The 21541-nt window shown below is 39.4% G+C and overlaps 1 protein-coding gene across 1 annotated transcript in view; it reads left to right on the forward strand.

Moving 5' to 3' along the window:
- LOC126191029 (prolactin regulatory element-binding protein) overlaps nucleotides 1-13765 on the forward strand; it is a 132544-nt gene extending 118779 nt beyond the window's left edge. The window contains exons 7-8 of the mRNA XM_049931733.1: nucleotides 240-384; nucleotides 11566-13765. Of these exons, the coding sequence (XP_049787690.1) occupies nucleotides 240-384; nucleotides 11566-11651 (231 nt within the window). The 3' untranslated portion in view covers nucleotides 11652-13765. The remainder of the gene's footprint in view (nucleotides 1-239; nucleotides 385-11565) is intronic.
- The last annotated feature ends 7776 nt before the right edge of the window (nucleotides 13766-21541 follow it).

A 21541-nucleotide genomic window follows, 5' to 3' on the forward strand; every position in this document is an offset into this window, starting at 1 on the left:
TTTGATACGTTGCACGAGAGGTTACTGCTTCAACGACTCTAGAGAAAACAAGAGACAGCAAATGAAAATTGGTGAAGATGATGTGAAAAACACAGAGAGAGAGCCCTTCATCTTTTATTTTTGAAAGCTTTACGTTTATAGTTCTTAGTGTTATATGATGGAACTTTTTCTTTGTATCAGTGTTACATCTAATTTGAAGTAATCTTTCTTAATTTTTTCTGTTTTTCTTTGTTTTGCAGCAAGTGCTGAATGTGCAAGGTGTCCACAATATGTTCGTTACTGGCCTAGAATTCCTCCCAAGTGATTGCTTAGGAGGATATGAAACAGCTGTTATCAGTATTTCTGTGGATAACCGTGTCTGCATACATCATGTTCCATTTAGAAGTATGTACTGATATACTGTCTTTTTTTTCCATTCATATAAATTGTATTTCCTTTAATGATGTCTTCCTTTGTTGAAAAGGAAGTTATTTTGGAGTGTCAGAAAAGATTATGAGTAAGCAAATCTGGATCTACCCCACAAGTTAAAGAGAAGGAAAGGACATAGGAAAGAGGGAACAAGAATGATGATAAAGATAATTTCATTCATTCTGTTCTGTAGATTACATAATGAGCGAGCACTGTCGGGAATGTAAAATGGGGATTGCTGAAGGACACTATGTCCCAAGTGGGAGTAACTGGTTCAACAGTTCTTGACCGACATGTTTATGTAGCAGTTGACTGCTTCAGAAATTCAGTGACTCGTGCTTGTTTATACTTTAAACTCAACACGCAGCATTTCAATATACTGTGATTGACTTCGTGCCAGTTTTGTGTCTGCACTGTTGGAAGAGTCTAATCACATTTTGTAGTTTCACATAAACTCAAAAATTATATTCCCTTCAAAGCTGTGTAGTAAAGAATTAAAAAGCATTTCTCTGCTTTGACTTGTACCACAAAAGATTAACTGGCAGTAAATACTCTGGTTAAAGCTTTTATTATGAGAATGTGGAAATTTATGGCATGGTGACCAGTGCAACAATGTTGCACCTGAGGTATGGCTGTTACATCTTACATGCCACAATCAGGAGATTACTAAACAACAGGGTGTATACGACCCGGGAGATCCGGGAAAAACCCGGGAATTTTTTCAGCCAGGAGAAATCGGGGAAAAACCTGGGAATTTTTTAGAATTCTGAGAACTTTTCATTGTTTCTGTTTTCAGTTAAATTTTCGTAATTTTGTCTGGTAAGAACCAATACTCTAACAAAGGATATTGCTGTATCCTGTCACTGCAGAATAATACTGCAGCAATAAAACATGAATGGGAGAAAAACTAAAATAAAACTTAAACTGCATAGGAAATGTGCCGTATACAACAACAAAACACAGTGCTCATACAAGCGTCTGCCAACAGGAAAATATGTCAAAGGCTTTAGGAAGACTATGCAATGCTTCGTAACAACAAGTTGCCTCTGTGACGTCACAACTGTTTACATTAGATTCGTTTTAGCAGTTACGAGCAGGATCATGCATATGCACAGTTGAGTAGTAGCTTCTCCCGCTTCCGGCTTCAGAAATGTGGCTGTTGACTTTGTAAGCAGTTGCAGCAAGCAGCTAGATGTTACCAGGAAACATTATGGTGGAGCGCCCAAGCTGCCAGATTCATGCATGCGCAGCAGGCCCAGATCTAGGGGGAGGGGGAGGGGGGGGGGTCAGATTCATATTCTTGAGGAAAAAAACCTTGTTTCACAAAGCGCCTAGCATCCAGCGCACGTTAGTCTATCGATTATTCATATGGCTTTGAAACACATCCCTGTTGGTTTTTGAACATTTTTTAACACATTCTAAGTTTATTTCTGAATGAATCGTAAGTTGATTTGTGAATGCATGCATAGTTTTCATGATGTCTCTGTCAGAAACAAACTTTCGTACAGATAAAAGGGGCTATACGAGCTGAGCGGAGTAAGGCCGAACGGATGAATGCCAACCGCTGTCTGATTGTGTGGTTGATTGGGTTTGCGAATGATGAGCGTTGTTATAATTACTAGCGAAATCCATAGATTCAGACTACCAGAGTGGAAATAAACGAATAACAGGTAATAGCTCTGAGCAGTATGGGACTTAACATCTGAGGTCATCAGTCCCCTAGAACTTAGAACTACTTAAACCTGGCTAACCTAAGAACATTACACACATCCATGGCCGAGGCAGGATTCGAACCTGCGACCGTAGTGGTCGCGCGGTTCCAGACTGACGCGCCTAGAACCGTTCAGCCACTGTGGTCGGCGATTACATATTACCTTCTTGGTGTATCCAAGAAAATGAAATTTCGACAGAAAATTTTTGTCCAGATCGCTATACTAGTAAGGGCCAGTTGTGCAGTCCCTGGCTAGCAGCCACTTTGAGTTCTATTCTGGAAGTAGCACAGAAAATGCGTTGTACAAACACATAACAATGCCTAACCGGAGACTAATCATGGGATAACTAAACCGATGATTCTGGTAGAGTTTGTGAAGTTAACCAGCGAATAAGCTTTGACATTGACAGGAATAGTAACAGAATTAGTGATAACAAGACTCTTTGTTAGAACGAGGAAGGAGAAGCAACGGGGACATCACATGAATTATGGAACAATATGATGATTCCAAGTTTCTATAAAAATTTTGTACTACTACTTTTCGATCTCATGCTTGAGAAACTGGAGCGTATGAATGAAGTGTGAAACTATTTCCTAAAGTAAAGCTTTTGCTTGTAGTAGGCCTAATAGGCATTTGATATTGGTACTTTGTGAATTATATTCTGTTAAAAATGACCGTTTGTGCCAAAATAGTCTCGTTTATTTGGTGTGTGTTACAATTGTTGCAGTATTAGAAAGGCCTATTTTGTTTTATCTAGCAGAGAGTGACAAAATAGACGTAATCAGATCGAGAAACAAACCAGTCTTGTGCCCTGTTTGTATTAACAGCTATTTCAGTATTAGACGACGACATTTCAATTTTTAATGTAGCAAAACGTTTGACGAATTTTGATGAGGTAACAGATTCTTCCACAGAAACAAAAACATGCCATGTAAAGCTGTAGCAACATTAGAGAGAAAAAGTTTTTGGAACCAAGGATTGAAGAAATGTATATTGTCTTGCTTGTCTCATGTCTTTACTGGTTTTATGTATCCTGTATTTAATTTTATATCACACAAAGCAGCAAGTTGTTAGCTGATAGGCAATAAAGATTACAGATTTTCTGAAGAGTTCTTTTTTTATTTTTTAAATAGAGGGACAGGATGTCAAACCGGCCAACTGTAAGCATGAGAGGCACCACAGGACATTTTAATTTCCACTGTCCGGAATATGGTTTGATGGCATCCATTAAAAAATGTGCACGTTTCAATTCCACAGAGCGAAATACCATGATGTGCAATAGGGGTATGCTGTGTGAAGAGGTGTGGCACTGTGCTTTAGCACACTTACAACCAAATAACATGCCTTACATTTCCTTGAACACATCTGTTTTATGCATTAGACTCTTCAGAAAGATTTGCACTTCAAAATGAATATATTTTTGAAAATTCGATTATTTTTTTTTTTTTTTTTCTTTTTCTTTCTAATTGAAGTCCTGTATGAAACGTTCGAGGGAGTGGCGGGGTATTGCCCCAGTTCAGAAATATCGTAGATCCGTAGCTGATGCACAGAGCAGTCTGAGTTATATTGGAGAAATGGGAGTCTCCACGTGACCCGTGTTTACATTTAGTGATTTTGCTGTCTCCTCTTCACTTACTGCTCTCATGTGAAATGAAAACAAAACAGATTTCTGTGGCCAGAGGCTATCAAGTGAATTAAAATACATTCACATAATTACGGAAGGCTAAAATGTGTTGTTAGTTGCAGATTTTATTTTATTTCCAACTTTCTGACAGTCAAGCATTAATTGCCTTGCAGAACAATGAAGTTAATTTTGTTAGTTTGCTAAAGAAATTTTCTTTTATTAATCTTTTCCGCTGAGGCGGGCAATATATTTGAAACGAAGTGTTTAATTCCACACACTGTTCGCTGCATTTCAAGTACACATTTTCAACTTCTAGCACGTATGGCATTATGCCATAATAAAGAACCAAACAGGAGATAACATAGTATGGTACTCCAAGAAAATTTACATCCCGAAAACTACATTGAAAAGCTTAATATCAGGTCGTGGCCTACTTCACTCGGAATTTGGACATACGAAGGTGCACTTTAAATGTGCACATTTTAGTATGGGTCACAAAATTCCGATGCTCTTGGAGTATCCTCTGATACTTGTTTCTTTTATGACATAATGTAATTCTCATGTTTTACACACATGAACATATGGGCTCCCTATTTCTAATAGGATGCAGGAAAATATTCTGAATGGTGGTTTGAAAAGCTTTGCTATCAAAGTAAATTTCCTTTTACGCAAGTTGAACTATATGTGCGAGAATGTACGATGAATTTCTTAAATCACAGAGCATTTGACTCTCATTTAAAAATCAACTCTTTGATTACGAGCCATTTAGATGAATTTCGAGCTCCGTAGATCAGACATTTATATCGTTATTAAAAATTTTACTGACACATTTGTGTGATATATCTTACATTGTAATACGGCTAGAAAAGACCAACTTTATATGTGAAAGCTTAGCTTTGCAGCGTATTAATCTTATAGACCAATATTACATGTGAAAGCTTTGCTTTTCGTGTAGCAACATTATGTATATTAATTTAAACCATTAGCTTTTTCTGTTTGTGTGTTCATGCTTCTTAACAGTGATGTTGCTATTGGCTGACTATGTCATGTGTCCACAGCTCTGAATACCCACTGTCATCGGCTGGCGAGATCACGTGATATGAGCTATGCCTGGCTTCCAAAAGATCATCGCAATCTCGATTTCAATGCTTCAGAAAGTAACATGCGGCGTTTGGTGGAATTCAAATTTATACTTTCGTAATACGAAAATATGCAGCTTACATGTTGCTGCTCGTCAAACATCTTTTCAAAACATGTTTTTATCCCTGTGTTTCCAAAGCACCGTGAAATTCTATGCCCGTGTATAAAACCATAACCATTCAAAGGACTGATAAGTTATACAGTTCCAAGAGTTAACAGGGAAAAAGTATGTTTTCATCCGGAAGAAAGTGTATTTTTAACTGAGGAATCCGGGAATTTTTTTTCCTTGTCTGCGTATACACCCTGAACAACTATCATTAAGGTTTTTTTTTTTTTTCAAGCTAAGTAGAAACAAGAAAATAAATTGGAAAATGAAAAGTAGTGTGTGTGTGTGTGTGTGTGTGTGTGTGTGTGAGAGAGAGAGAGAGAGAGAGAGAGAGAGAGAGAGAGAGAGAGAGATTTGAGTGGCGTATAAACAAGTTAAAAACTTCGTTAGCCACCTGTGGCTGGAGCATACGCAGTGATGAGAATTCCCTTGCCCAGAGTGCTGAAGTAGCCAACAGCCTTGATGCAGTGGCAACAACAGGTCTCACCAGAACACGAAGTTAAGCACTGTTGTGCTTGTCAAGCACTTGGATGGGTGACTATCCAGGTCTGCTGAGTGTTGTTGGCAAGCAGGGTACACGCAGTCCTTGTGAGACCAATTGAGGAGCTATGTGATTGAGAAGTAGTGGCTCCAGTCAAAAAAACTGACAACAGCCAGGAGAGTGGTGTGCTGACTGCATGCTCATCCATATCCACATCCAGTGACACCAATTGACTGAGGATGACATGGTTGTTGGTCAGTAACATTGGGCCTTTCGAGGCCTGTTTGGATGGAGTTTAGTTTAGCATGCTGAAGATCTCACTAAGGCCTTGACAGACAGACAGTATCCTCCAAATGTAGTCTATACACAGATTTCTCATGCCATATCCTCAAAAACCAGTAATCGTCCCATCAAGGCCAAGGAGTATCTACAAAGGACACCTACCTTATCACCAAGAATAATCTTGGTTCTTTCTTTCCTTTTTTCATCACTTGCTGCTGTATTTTTATTGACCCACCACTTGATTTGTTACGGTGTGTGTTTGATGTGCCTCTTAGCCACTATGACAAGTGTATGGGGTCTGAGGGGGCTGTGGTTCGGCAGCCCTCAGCTCCGACATCCGCTCATATTGCTGCACAGGTCCCGCTATCTGGAGGCGGTCATCTTTTGTTATCTTTTTATTTTGTTTTTGTCTGCGGTTTGAGTAAGTGAACATAAATTTGAAATTTAAATATAAATTAATTGATTTGTTTTAAGAAGAATGAAAACAAAAGGTAGGAAAGATGTTAGATAAGTTAATCTTACCACCAATTGTTGTCAGCAATGAGTATCTCAGAATTTTGTGATTGAGCTACTGTCCACCAGTCACAATTCCTTTATTAGATTTGTAGTTGATATTTGATAGTATGTGTTTAATTATTTCTGTGTTGTCCTTATTTGTGTACATATTTTTAGTGCCTTATGCAATAATTGCATGTTCTCTTCCTACACTTTTTCACTGGGTCAGTAATCAATGTTACAGTTTTGCGTGCTTCTATGATTGTCATTGTGTGATTACAGTAGTCATTTGTAGTTTAAAGTTCGAAGTTAAAGTGTAAGTTGTCATCTCCCTTTTGGACTCTGGCAGCTTCTTGCATATAGGCTGTATGTCTGTATGGGTATTCTCCGCATGTGGCTTGGATATTTGATCTGCTTGAGAATTCTGAGTCCATTGTACTTCCATTCTGATTATCGTGTAAACGTCTGGTTCCATGTCACTGTAGTGTAAGTGTTATGTGTTTCTGTTGTTTCTGTATTTTCTGCAGAAAAAGACTGCTTGTTACATGGGACCGGGAAAGACATTGCATGTGCATGTTGGTGTCTGCCTCAAACTTGTGCAGTGTAACTGTGTGGGATAATGTCCGTGTCCAGTAAGGAAGTGAGGAAGTGTATCATTCTGCAGCTGGTATCGATCTGTTTCATTCTTCACTGCTCGTGTCCCATTCGACTTGTCACATACCCATTCGCCAGCTTTTCAGTGGGCATTTAGTTTGTGGTGGTAAACCAGTAACTGTATTTATCTGGTCTAGTCCCCACCCTCTCCCCCCTCCACCAGTCTTTAACCAATACATTGCAGCTCAGTATTTTATTGTGATGTCTGTCCGGTAGCTTCCTAGCACCACACACTGTGCTTCCACTGAGGCGGTGCCAAAAGCCCCCATCTGTCTGAGCAGGACACTTCTTTGCCCATATCTGACTGATATCATGTTTGTGATTAAGATCAGTGTGTGTACATGCGCTGGCTGCAAACCATAGTGCTGATTTGAAGAGAGTCCAATGGTATTCATGTAATTGGTGGAGGTAGTCTGTACTGTTGAGAATTTAGCCTCACCAATTTTTGAAGTACCTTATCTTCTCTGCTTTGTCTGTTGTTAGTTTTTAGTGTTTCTCATCTATATGACGCCAAGATAGCATATAATGATTGCACATTCAATGTTTGTGTCCCCAATTTTCATCCTGGCTTGAACAATTGAACCACATTCTTCACCATTGCTCAGACATTTATCATAGTTCCCAGAACTGAGGAAAATCCTACCCACAATCCTTCCCATCTCTCTAAAAGGGGTATTCCGCCAGTCACCCTATCTACACAATATCTGGACCATCCTTAAGCTGTACTTGCATGGGATGTTATTCTCATCATGAATCCCATTGGACTTTGTGTCCATTGTGGTTGCTGCACATTTTGAAATGACCTGCTACATCTCATGGAACGTGCTCTTCATTATGATTTGTAATGTCAGCACTCCCCAGCAGTAGTGCCTGGCTGCCTCTAGTATGTACATCACAGTTTCTGTACAAAAGTGGATGCTTGTAAAATAGCTGCATTAAGTCTGTCAGAGATTGTCAAAGAAGAGAGGAGAAAATTGTGAAGAAGATTCTGTACTTGTTGATGTCTTGAACAGCAAATCACTTGTAGAGGAACACTATATAATGCTGTACAGTGATCTGAGATACATACTAATAGAAATTGTTTGTTAACTCAATTGAATCTTCATCCTGTTTTCGGTTTCAAATTGAATATAGTTAAAGTATAGTGTCTAACATCAGTTTGTGCACACACAATATCCATGTTCTCGATGTTTTATTGACTACCCACACTCTGTAATAACATACTTTATCACACAGATTTCAAGATCGAGATTCATTTCATTACTTCATTTGAATGGAAAAGGAGAATTTGTTTGAAGCTGCCCAACATAATCAAAAAAGATATTTCCCAACAAGGAACAAACATGAGACAATCCATAAAATGAAGAGATGGGTATAAATATTTGACACAAAGTTTCATAATCAGAAAAAATTCCAGTGTGTAACTTGGGTTTACTTTCTGAGATAGACTAGCAGTCATGTTAAGATTTGTGGGCACTAGGGAAACATTCCAGTTGTTGCCTTATGCAATAAAAATTGGAGAAAATACATTTTTTTAATAAATAACATCAACTATTTCAAGTAATACTGCTAGTAAATTAATAAGAAAGAGCCAGAATCTTTCAGAAAACAAAAGGTGGAAAAAATTTCCAAGGAGGTGGATATGAACCTGCTACCATTCTATTTTCAGCTCACAGAGCTGTCAGTATGCTAGGCTTCAAAATGGCAGTGTCTGTAAAGACTGTATATACAAATGTAGTTATTTGGTATTTAACAATGACAAATTGTACCAAAATGACATACTGCCGTATCATTGAAATGGTCTACTTTAATAGCACATAAGTTATCACACTAGAAACATCAAATATGGAAAATGTTTAACTAGTGTTTTGTAGTTTCCTGCCATTTTATTATAACAAATCTTATCTAAAGTGACACATTTTCAAGAGGTCTTCACTGGTGCTTTGAAACTGCTTATATTCATACCACATACTCAAAAAGAAAAACACAATTATGCAATTTAACATCATATTGTTCACATTCCTCTCCATGAGGCAAACAATTTGATGTGCCAGATTCTTCACTTCACACTTCTCAGTATAGTGGAATGAGGAACTCCACACAGTAGCGCCACCAGCTCCTCATCTAGATGTTTTTTTGTGTCCCGTGAGAGGACGGCTTTATGCCTTAACCACTCCCAAAAACTTGCCACATGGATCTTATAAGTGCAGAAGACCCAAGTGTGAAATCTGTCTGATACACAGAGCGTACGCATCCGACACCAGTTGTGTCATAGGCTTATCCTATCCCATTAGGGGCAGGGCCTCCTATGAAAGCAGTCATTTCATATAACAGCAATGCATTTTATAAGGGCTTTGACCATTAGCTAGAAGTCCATTTTAATGTATGGTTGTTGTCAAACTGTGGCCAAGAGCATAGTTGACTATCCAGTGATGGAACACGCTGCTGAGCACAATGTGCTTTATTTCAAATGTGTGCTTCACTACCTATGCCATCTGGATCTTCCTTCCACCGCCGCCTTGTCTGAACTACATAGATGGGAGTTGTTCTTCAAAAAACTTTGTTCCCTTAATCCTCTTGGACTCAATCTCCACTAGCTCCCTGCCCCTCGCTCACTTCCATGCTTTCCACCCTGCCCCAGGCCATTAACTTCACTTATCCTGCACCCACACGAACTTCCCCCTTAATCTCCCTTCCTCTGTTCTGTCACACTATCCCAAACCACTCCTCCATGTCACCATCATTATGTCCACAAACATGTCATGCTGGTGTCCGTGTCACATTCTTATTCCATGTACCTACTGCCTCCTTTCCACCTGGTAGCACCAACCCTCCCTTCCTTCTCCCTGTCTCCTTTGTCCCCTCACCCACACCATCAGACACAACCTCTCATTTCAGTTAAACTGCAGTACTGCAGCCCAGCACAGTGTTTTCGGACAACGTGTGTAGCCTTACTGGTGTGTTTATGTGCATGAATGTGTGTGTGTGTGTGTGTGTGTGTGTGTGTGTGTGTGTGTGTGTGTGTGTGCGTGTGCGTGCGCGTGCGTGCACATACTCTAGTTTGAAACAAGGTTTCTCCAAAAGCAGCAAAGTTTTTAGTCTTGCTGATGTGCCTGTCAGTGATTTCATGCATTTACTGTTTTATGAGTCATTACATTTACTCCAGACTATTTAAATACATTCTGCCAGGGCTTTCCATTACCATATTTACATCCGAACATCTAAATGTCAGCTGCCAGTTATCATTTTTCATGTGCATGTTTGCTGCTCAGTGCCTGCTCTATTTGCAATCAGTGCTCTGTCTGTTTATGGATATTTGTATCTTACTGCATCATGTGTGTTTGAAACTTAGGCTTGGATTTCATCTCCATCAGAGTGAAGAAATGCGCTTTGTGAATCTGTTCTTAAATTTTGCTACAACCATGATTTTCTTATGAATTATGGAGCATGAGTCTTCCTTCTGCTTTTCATGCTTTCCATTTTGATGAGAGGTATTTCTCTGCATCTCCAAAGTTCAGATAAGATCTGGGAATGTCCTGAAAAATTCTATAAAGAGTGTGTACATTTTGGTCAGCAGTTGGGTACACTGTTTCTGATCGCTTAGAATTTCTCATAATTGGCAACAGTGTTGTCCTAAAAACTCCCAGAAATCTTTATTATAAAGTAACAATTTTCTGTCACTTTTGCATTCACATACCTAGTAAAATGATCAGTGGGAACACCACATCTGCTGCCTCCTTGGTTATTCTAAACATGTTAATTTTCTTCCTTAAACTTGTGACACTTTTGCTTCCGTTTTCCTTTGCTCACTGCAGTATATCTGCTTGTTTTTCTTACAGTTGACAGGAAAATTAAGCAACATTATTTCCCCATGCATTTCAACATGTAATGACTGATCCCTTTTCAGAAATGATAGAATTATGCATTACCATACTCATTTTGACTCTGTCTTACAAAAGCAGACAACAGTCTACATTCCCAACATGACAGTGAACATTACTACACATCTGGAAACCAGTCATCATTTACAATCACTTTTTATAGGTGATCAGCACTTAATATTGAACTATACCTCATAGGAAAATGTGCTTCAGTGGACATAGTTTCCTAACATCTGATAAACCTTTAAAATTTGTGACATTGCTTAACTATGTAGAAGAGATTGTAAATAATACTGAATCAAATACTGGAATGCAGCTTGGATTTAAAAACATCTGTTAGGTGATATTTGCTTTCTCTAACACATTAATCAAAATTTCAAATAATTTATCAACTTCTGTATTTGTTTTGGCTTGTGTGTATTGGTTTTAGAAACATAGAAAGCTAAATGACATATCTTATATTGTTTACTTAGGTATTAATATTATGAAAGGAAAGTTGCTACTCACCATGTATCGGAGAAGCTGAGTCGCAGATAGATAGGCATTTCAGTTGCCTACAGTTGCCTTAGACTGCATCCTTTTGGAATAAAAGCTTTATTTGGAACAATCTTTCTGTTATGCCTATCTGTGACTCAGCATCTCCACTGTATGGTGAATAGCAACTTTCCTTTTCATAATATTGTTACATTCCATCCTGGATTTTACTTAGATATTTACTTTCATATTTTGGTTGAATTAGTTCTAAATGACTTACTGAAAGTTATGTCTGGTTTCATTTCCAGGTACAATACCGTTATGGCTGGCGGTCCTGCTTGTGGTAATAACACTTGTTCTCACATTCATGCTTTGCAGTTTTTTGGGTCTCTGATTTCAAGAAGAAATAGCCCAAAAAGTTATTTTAAAATCTGAGACAAAGTAGCAACTGCCTGTTGCTAAGTTGTTGAAATGAGTGAGAGACTACTGAACATAATTTTGTACATAAAGCCTTTTTATGGAAACTTTTTATTGTTGATGAACGCCATTCGTAGTGAAAGGCTGCAGAATTCTGTAGTTCCCTGTGGTCCAAGTACAAAAGATGCTGTGGAGGAACTAAAATATTTCATATTGTAAGAAAAATATTTTTCAAGGCAGCATTGGTGCTACATTCCTGTGCTTGCTTGGTGAGATGTACATATAGTGTGAAATCTCAGTTAATGAAGGCAAAACTGTGAACATCACTACTGTAGTGTTATGCCAGGAATTCTTCTATCTTAACAGATGGTGCACTTAAATAATCTGCAATTTGCCTTTTATTTCTGGTGTTTTGTTTTTATTTTATGAGCAATAATGCTGTAATCACCAGTGTTAAGATATGCTGCTACAGAAACACTTTGTTAATAAACGTGTAACATAGTACTGAATAATACTGGCGGGTAGGAAAGTGAACATCTTCCTTTTTAATCTGTTTATAACAACTAAGGGAAAAATGTATTTTATTCATTACAACTCATTTATTTAATATAAGATACCTTCAGGTGTGTTTCTAAGGTGTTCTTTGGGTTTTAAGAAAGATATACCATGTACATTTATTTTCTTATTTATTTATGTACAAAATAGTTAAAACACCCTTCTTCTCACTGAAGAGTGGAAGGGTATTATTTGTTCCTATAAACTGTGCAAAAGTAAGATATCTGAAGGTTAATGTGTGTATCATTACATGTAATAGACAGTTTGTCTTTGTCAAGGATATCTCCTACTTCTATCCTTTCTGAAAGGATGTAGTAAACAATTCTATATCTTGATGTTTAAATATTTTTATTTATCATTGTGTTCTTGTGTTTATTTCATCTTTCTGTTCAACTTTTAATGCTGTACTAAATGTTGTTGTACCTATGTACTAAATGTTGTAAATTCTGACGTATCCCTGTCGTGCAGAAATTTTTCAATTTGAAGGTTTCCAACGAAAATGTGTTTATTTGCAGACAGGTAGTTTTGTGTCCGAATCTAAAATATCATATAACTGGTGCCACCTTTTCATACTGTACATAGTATTATGAAATCTTTGTGCTGTTGTATGATGGCTTTAATTTGAAATTAAGTGTGACCACCTCTAACTCCATGTGAGACATACAAGTTCCAGTTGTACAGATATCAGTGATATAAGTCTGCTGGGTTTCACTGAGTGTCTCTCTCTCTCTCTCTCTCTCTCTCTCTCTCTCTCTCTCTCTCTCTCTCTCTCTCTCTCTCCCCCTCTCCCTCTCTCTCCCTCTGCCCCCTCCCTCCCTCTGTCTCCACCTCTCCCAACTTGGATACCTCTACCGTAGCCCCTAAAGAAATGTGAACGTATCTGTTACAGTGTCTCTTGTAGATAATTTCTTGCCAGATATTATTTTGCTGCTAGGCTCTCTTTAACATCCTGATTTTACAGGACCAAATACAGAAATGCAATAATTGTAAGAAGTACAAATGAATTCATTTAAGTAATACTGTCCACACTTTTTATGAGAGCAGTGTGGACGTTACACATTTGTAGAAGTTTCTCAAATATTCTTGCTATATATATATATCACTGGTAGAAACTTTTACATAAACTGTTTTACTATTAGCATTGATGCACAGCAATCAAAATGTATGCACTTGAATGCTTAAATCAAAAGGTGATAGTGTAGTCTTAGTTAGAACAGAATGTATCAATTTGTGTGTTATATTTGGCTGGGTGTATCTATTTTTCAAATGATCTTATGCCTAATTGGCATGTCTACATTTTAAATGTTGTGTAGTGATGATTTTTTTAAGTCACTGTGTTGTATTATTGATGTTGTTTTATCCTCTTCATAGTGAGTGAACTAACTGTATATTTTTGAAATAATAATTGGAGATAAATGATGGTATGTTTGTGGCCTTTACATAAAGAAATATGCACCTGTGTTCACAATGACAAAGTCAATGATAATTATCCTGTTATACTTTGTAAATAAAATAATTTGGCATGGGTTTAAAATATTTCACTTACCAAAGCTCTTGAATTTCGCATCTCGTTTCGTTTTATTGTAGAAACCATCTAATTTTCCACCAGTTTCTGCAAGCAATGTATCAAGCACAGGAATATTATTAAAGAAAAAAACTACAGATTCATGTATACATCATACTCAAGAGAAACCCTGAGAGTTATTGTTGTGTTACTATTGAAATTCGCCATCCCCACAATAATCCAATTCACTTCATATATTTCAGTGACTCATCAATTGTAAGAGTCAGTTTCCATATTCTGTTATATAAAAATTACTACTCATCCCATAAATGGGATGAATAGAATTAACTTCAAGGTTTAAAATGTCACCACTGAGGTTTATGCCATTCTAATTTAACTGAAGTACGAATCCCTCCTTGCACTTTGTACACTGCTACAAGTCATTATGTTCCAACTTTTATAAAGAAAACAAACGTAAATTGGTTTTATGTCTGATCTTATTTTGCATTTACGCTGCTATGACTAGAATTACAAATATTATAATGTAACTAATTCTTTTGTCACTCTGACAGGGCACAAATGATCACTCATTTCTATTAATAACCAATCCTGAACCATGGTTGAGTTAAATCACATTAAAATACTACAGATATAAATATGCATGATAACACATGAAGTGTTAGAGTTGCGAGCCAGAAGTGGCACTTCATAAACCAATTCACAGCAAGTCACCAATAGCACAGCCATGGCTGTGCAACACCATCCCTATCCCTGCTTTTGGTACTTGGGGTCAAATGCTTTCGGAATCACTGGAAGGGGAGAGGGTCACCTCGGTGACCGATGGTATGATTTCAGGAGACTCAACTATCTCAATGTCCTGTGAAGAAAAATAGTGTGCAGCTATGTTGTATGTGGTTGCAACCTCCTCAGGGGAACTCTGGTGCTAAATGTCGTCACCCAACTTCTCCCAGTCCAGGCCCAACCTGTGTGATGCTGCCACCTGGTGAGGTTTGCAAATTCTTGTCGCTAATCCCAGCTGAAACTGGAGCAGATTGTTTGGAAGCTGAGGCTGGAGCAGACTGACTGGTGGCTGGCCTGCTGGATGTGCAGTGGTGGAGAGGGTACCAGAGGCTGCAGTTGGTTCCAGTGTTGCCATTGTGGTCCCTCCCTGGTGGTGATCCTGCAGAGGAGGTGGTCTTGAGATATGGCTGCCAGAGGAGGCATCCAGCACTGTGCTCTCTTAAAGGTGCACAAACACACCAAGCTGTTGGACAGGATGGACACTGAATGTTGTGCTTGTGATCATCTTGCTTTTGAGTGCAGCAAGTAGACCAGCATTCACAGTTGGTGGCTATACAAGATGTTTTCTGTGCTCCTGTCATTGACGGAGGGGAGGGGGAGGGGGGTCTTGAAGTTAGGGTTGCCTTTGTCGGAGGTACTTCCCATTGCTTTTGTCATTTGATGCTTAAGTGTGTGGATCAAGATGCTGAGGTGACATGTTGAATGCAATTTCTGTTGCAGAAATCACGAAAGGTCTTTGATTTATGTGATACTACGGTGTGAGGTATGCCTTCTATTGATAGAATCTTTGTTAGTAGGCTGACCATAGCATCTGCAATGTTGTATGACATGACAACAACATACAAAAAATTGTATGTGGCATCTACATGGTGTATATGCCCTAGAACAAACAGGAGAACAGGGGAATTTTTCATCCAAGCAAAAAAAAGGAAAAAAATAAAATTCTGGGAAGTTTTCATTGTTTTAGTTTTCAGTTGAACCTGTGTAATAATGACTGGTAAGAACTGGTAGTCTAACAAAGAAGTCTACTTTAGCCTGCTACTGCAGACTAATACCGCAGCAATGTAACATAAATGAGAGAAATAAAACTTAAGTTGCAAAGAAAATGCACCATTAACAACAACAAAACACAATGCACATGCAAAAATCTGCTAAGTGTTTCAAAGGCTTTAGAATGAAGACTATGCAGGACTTCATAACAACAAATTGTTTTTGGTGAGTGTGACTTCACAATTATTTACAATTGTAATAGGTCATGGGAAAATATTCCGAACAGTGGTTTGAGAAGCATTACTTTCAAAATAAATTTCCTTTTATGCAAGATGAATTATGTTACATGTGACAATGTGTGATGAATTTCTAAAATCTTGGAGTGTTTGACTCTTATTCAAAACTGAAACACTTCAATAACCGGCCACTCAGAAAAATTTAATGCCCAAAAGACCAGCTGGTTACTATGCCATTAGTCAAAATTTTATGGGCTCATTTGTATTTTATATGTCTCAAAGGGTAACACATGCTAAAAAAAGACAAATCTTCAATGTTAGTTTTTCATATTTATTTTAGTTCTTTCATAGATTACAAATTGTGCAATATGATGGCAAAAAGTATAATTATTCTTAAAGAAAACTGTGGTGTAAATCCACAATTTCACATGTAACTGGCTTTCTTTTGGAAAAGTCAAAGTGCTCAACAGAACATGTATTCACCCAGGTAACCCTCCAAATGTTCAGCATTCAGCAATGAAATTTATAATCATGCTTGTCAGAAATACCCTGCTGCTGCAGTTTAAGATGTGCTCTTAGGATCCTGCCTAACCACACCCTCAGGTAGGGAATTTTGATGACCAATATTATATTGGAAGGTCTAGCTTTCCTTGTAGTTATACTGTATGTATATTTATTTAAATCATTGACTTTTCCTATTTGTGTGTTCACACTACTTTACAACGATGTTATTGACTGACTACAATCATTTGTCCTATTCTGTGAATAGCTGCTGTCATTGGCTGGCTAGACAATGTGACAAAAGCTATGACTGGTTGACAAAACCACATCGCAATGTTGATTTCATTGCTTTGAAATCTGTTGTTGTATTTGGAGGAATCTGTGTTTATACTTTGTTAATACAAAACTGTGCAGTGTACACGTTGCCACACATAGAAGATCTTCCCAAAAAAAGTTTTTTTTTTTTTTTCCCCCTGGGTTTCATTTCTTAAAGTGTCGGGAAGTTTTCCGCCAATGTATGAAATCTTTACCTTTCAAAGGATTGATAAGTTTTACAGCTCTGAAGGAAATTATATTGTCACTCAACACACAAAAATGTGCTTTCACATAGGTTATAGTGAATTTTCACATGGCAAAAAGTGTATTTAACTTAGAAATCTAGGAATTTTTTATTCTTCTTCTTGTCAATGTATACACCCTGATCTATCACCATTTAACACATGGACTTAATGGAAGATATGGCAAAATTCAGGTGGGTATGTTCGCGTAGCTGTGTAGGTGTTGACTGTGGGGAACTACTGCAACCTCAATATTGTTTGTAATGTCTGGGCAGCCAGCCAAGCTCTTCACATCAGCCTCCAGTATATTCTATGCATCATCATTAGGATCTGCAGTCTTAGAACTGTGAGGATGTAGACCTGGAGTTGATCCTCATTTACACTGCACAGGAAGACACCATTTTGTAATGACAGGTGGTATCGTATTTGATAAAACATATGTAGCTGATGATCTACAGTATTTTTGGCAGCCAGCCAGTTCTTGTCCGCTTTCATGCTTTGGACAAGGTTTAATAAGCACTCAACGCTTGACCTGTGATGTGTGCCATCCACTGAAAATTTATATAGTTTTCCGTAGTTTTATGTATGATTTGATCTGCGCTGTGTGATCTTCATATGTCAGAGCTTGCCTCATTGGAAGTGATGATAATATATTGGAATTCACATGCTTACTCATAAGCTTGTAATATATTGCATAATTATAAGAGCTGTCGAACAGACACTATTGTCATGTCTGCTTAGTGTCTGAACAGCCCCCCCACCCCCTCCCATGAGATATTAGTTTTTTAGACTAACTATGTTATAGTAGCAGTTTGTGATCAGTAACTAAATAGAATATTGTTCCGTATAAACATATAGAAGTTATTTTTTACAAGAACAATACCTGAAGCTTTCTTTTTTGCTTTAGGAGTATTCTTTCATGTTTCCACAAATGTTTTATGCACAAATGAAATTGTGTATTTTGATCTGTCTGATCTCAGAGCAGTTCTGGCACACAGTGCATAATGCGGGGTAACTGTCACTACTACTAATGCCTTTCCAAATATGTAAGTGGCAAGACATGGTGCTGTTCATAGTTTTCTTTTATGTTACTATGGAAATACCTTTTCCCATGCCTCTGACGATATTAATGCTACCATTTTGCCAACAAAGCCCTGTGTGAAAACTTCAAAAATTGATACAGAGTCAATGAAGCATCCATTCTACATTTGGGAGTGCAATTTTATGAAACCAGAGTTGTTTAATGTATCTAGAATTAAAGCATGAATGACTTGCTCTACATTTTATTATAAAGTCTTCCAGAAAATGCACGTCTAGACAATAAGTGAGAAGAGAGAAATTTACACCTCCACTACAATATTATGGAATTTGTGCTGTAAAAGGAGATGAATCCAAGGAAAACTTATTGAAGAGTTATGATCCATTCTTTGTAACTTGATTATTGTTGCCTCAGATTATTTTATACATTACCAGTTTGTAACAAAGAAAGTGTGACTGTCGTTCCACTCTGGCATGAGACTATGCCGGGACAGTCCTTACGTTGCTAGTCTGACAGATATTAAGTTATTTAATTATTGAAATATCTCTCTCATTGTGTGTGCTCACCCATGGTCACTCAGTGTGACTTCTTCAAGAACACTGTGTCTACATCTTTGGGCATGTTTCATATATTGGAAGTGTACACCTGAGGATTTTGTGGTCCCAGCGAACAACAAAAGCATACACAGACTGGGCAGAATGTATGTACTGATATTGAGTTTTAAGAATCAAGAATATGAAATGTATTGTGACATGTTACATAATTATATTTTTTATCTTGTTTTCATGAATGCTATATAGGTTCCAAAAATAAACATAAAACAAAAATATAATTTGTGAACTATGTCTCACAGCTAATAACATATTATTTATTCAATTGTTTAAGAGAGTGTGTGTGTGGTTTGAGGTTTTCGGGCGCTAAACAGCGTGGTCATCAGCGCCCAAACGCATAGAAACAGGAACACATGCGGTGAAGGGAAGAAGACGGACAGCGAACAAGGAGAACGGCTAAAAGACACAGGCCTGACGCAGTTCTAAATCCTCACATACAGAGGCAAAACAAGAGGAGAAGAAACACACTAAAAAAGGAAAGGAAACAGAAGGAAAAGAGAACAGAAATCGAAGTGAAACAAGTAGGTAATCGTGACTGGCAGACCTCTTACCTAAAACCTGGGTGAGCCAGTCACCCAGCAGCACATTAAAATCCTCTCCCTAAAATCCGAGGCAACAAACTGGACAGGACACAAAACGGTAAGACCTTAACCACAGTCGTTGCATCGTCTTGCAATATAGAGGGCAAATCCGGTGGCAAGGAAACCAACGCCCTCTAGTCAGAGAGTAAAGGACAGTCAAGTAAAATGTGGCGGACAGTAATCTGGACGCCACAAGCACTGCAGATTGTGTGGTCCTCCCACTGGAGTAAAAAACCATGCATTAAGGGACTGTGCCCGATGCGGAGGCGAGTGAGGAGAACCTCATCCCGCCTGCATGACTGGTAGGATGTACGCCGTGGTGGCCTTGACCAGACACAGCTTATTTTCACCAACTGCCAGCCACTCCTCTTCCCATTGACACATAACACGAAAACGCAAAAGGGAGGTAGCAGCATGGAGGGGGACGGCACATTCAACAACATGAGGGAGGGAATATGCATCTTTGGCAGCCACATCCACCAGTTCGTTTCCCCTAATACCCACGTGCCCCGGCACCCAGCAGAAAGAAACCTCCTTCCCATGCCGTTGCAGGTGGAGTAGGGCATCATGGATGTTCTGGACGACCGTATCCGCTGGGTACAAGTGTTGCATGGTCTGAAGGGCACCCAGGGAGTCAGAACAGATGAGAAACTTAAGACTGGGAACACATCTCATCTGCTCCAATGCCCACAAGATCACAAACAATTTGGCATCAAAGATGGTAAACGCCGCAGGAAGCCGTAACTTGACGACTCGATCAGGGAAAACAACAGCACAACCAACAGAGTCCCCCGGTTTAGAGCCATCCGTAAATACTGGTACATGGTCGGGATGCTGGTTTAAAATATCGTAAAATAAGGAGGTAAAAACAAACGCAGGAGTGCAGCTCCTCCGCTACGCTGACAAGTCTAAAATGATGCTGGGCCTCTGGAGCAACCAGGGAGGGAGGCGGGTAAAACCCTGGAGTTGGGGTGCCACACACTCCACACCAAGGGACTCAAGCAAATGCTTGGCATGAATCCCAAATGGTCTCGTTGCCCTGGGACGACTGGAAAAGAGACGTTTCATAGGCGGTCGGGCAACAGTAGGGCATGCAGGTGAGGTAGGACAGGCAAGGAATTGACACACCTGTTGCACCATGAGGAGTTTCCGCCGGATGGCGAGCGGCGGTTACCCTGCCTCTGCACACAGGCTGGGGATGGGACTGGTACAGAAGGCACCAGTGGCCAGCCTGATACCCTCATGGTGTACTGCGTCTTCAGATACGAAGGCCTCGCTGACCCATACACGGTGCATCCATAGTCAAGACGCGACCGGACGAAAGTCCTATAAAACTGCAGCAGACGCGCCCGATCTGCTCCCCAGGACCGATGGCTCAGACACTTTAAAATATTCAGGGCCCGCACCTTGAGGTCTTTAAGGTGCGGCAACCACGACAACTTGGAATCAAAAGTGAGGCCCAGGAGCTTCACAGTGTCTCTAAAACGAAGAATGGTGTCCCTCAGACGCAATTCAGGGGAGGTAAAAGCACGTTGAGAACGATTAAAATGAACACGCACACGTTTTTCTGCAGGAAAGGTAACACCCGTCTTCACAGTCCATACCTCTAATCGCTTTATCGTAAGCTGCAGCTGCCAAGCTGCCAACTAGCAGTGACAAGACTGGAGGAAGAACAGAAAACAGCAAAATCGTCCACAAACAAGGAGTATTGGGCCGGACTCCGGATAGTGGACGTGATACTGTTAATGACGATGGCAAAGAGGGTGACACTTAAAACGCTTCCTTGAGGAACACCATTCTCCTGGACATACAAATCAGATAGCACATTACCAACCCGATATCGAAAGAGGCCTTATTAATGTCAAAGAATACACCTAGACAATGCTGGTTACATAGGAAGGCCTGCTGCATGGCCGCCTCAAGCAGGGTCAAGTTGTCTATAGTTGAACGACATCTCCGAAAGCCACACTGAGAGTGGCTAAGGAGCTGCCTGGTCTCGAGCAGCCAAACCAGGCAATGGTTGACCATGCATTCCAGTGTCTTCCCGACACAGCTCGTCAAAGCAATACTCCGATAACTACTGGGATGCATTCGGTCCTTTCCTGGTTTGAGGAGGGGACTCAAAATCGTCTCCCTCCACGAGTCAGGGTACGTGCCGGATGACCATATCATATTAAAACAATTCAGGAGAACTTCCGGGATGGCAGCAACAAGTGCTGCAGCATGCTGTACAGGATTTGATCGTCACCTGGCGCAGTATCATGAGCCACAGACAGCGCCGAATCCAGTTCCCACATTGTGAAGGGGCAGTTGTAGGGTTCAGAATTTGGAGACCGGAAGTCCAAGTGATCCCTCTCGATGGCAGTGCAGTAGCAGCAGAAATCTGGATCACAGTTAATAGTGGCAGTAGATTCTGCAAAATGCATGGTCAGTGTCTGGGCAATGTCTCTCAGCGCTGTGAGGAGACATCCCTGATGCAGCAACGCTGTGAC

The sequence above is a fragment of the Schistocerca cancellata genome, chromosome 6, assembly GCF_023864275.1.
Source record: "Schistocerca cancellata isolate TAMUIC-IGC-003103 chromosome 6, iqSchCanc2.1, whole genome shotgun sequence".
Lineage (NCBI taxonomy): Eukaryota > Metazoa > Arthropoda > Insecta > Orthoptera > Acrididae > Schistocerca > Schistocerca cancellata.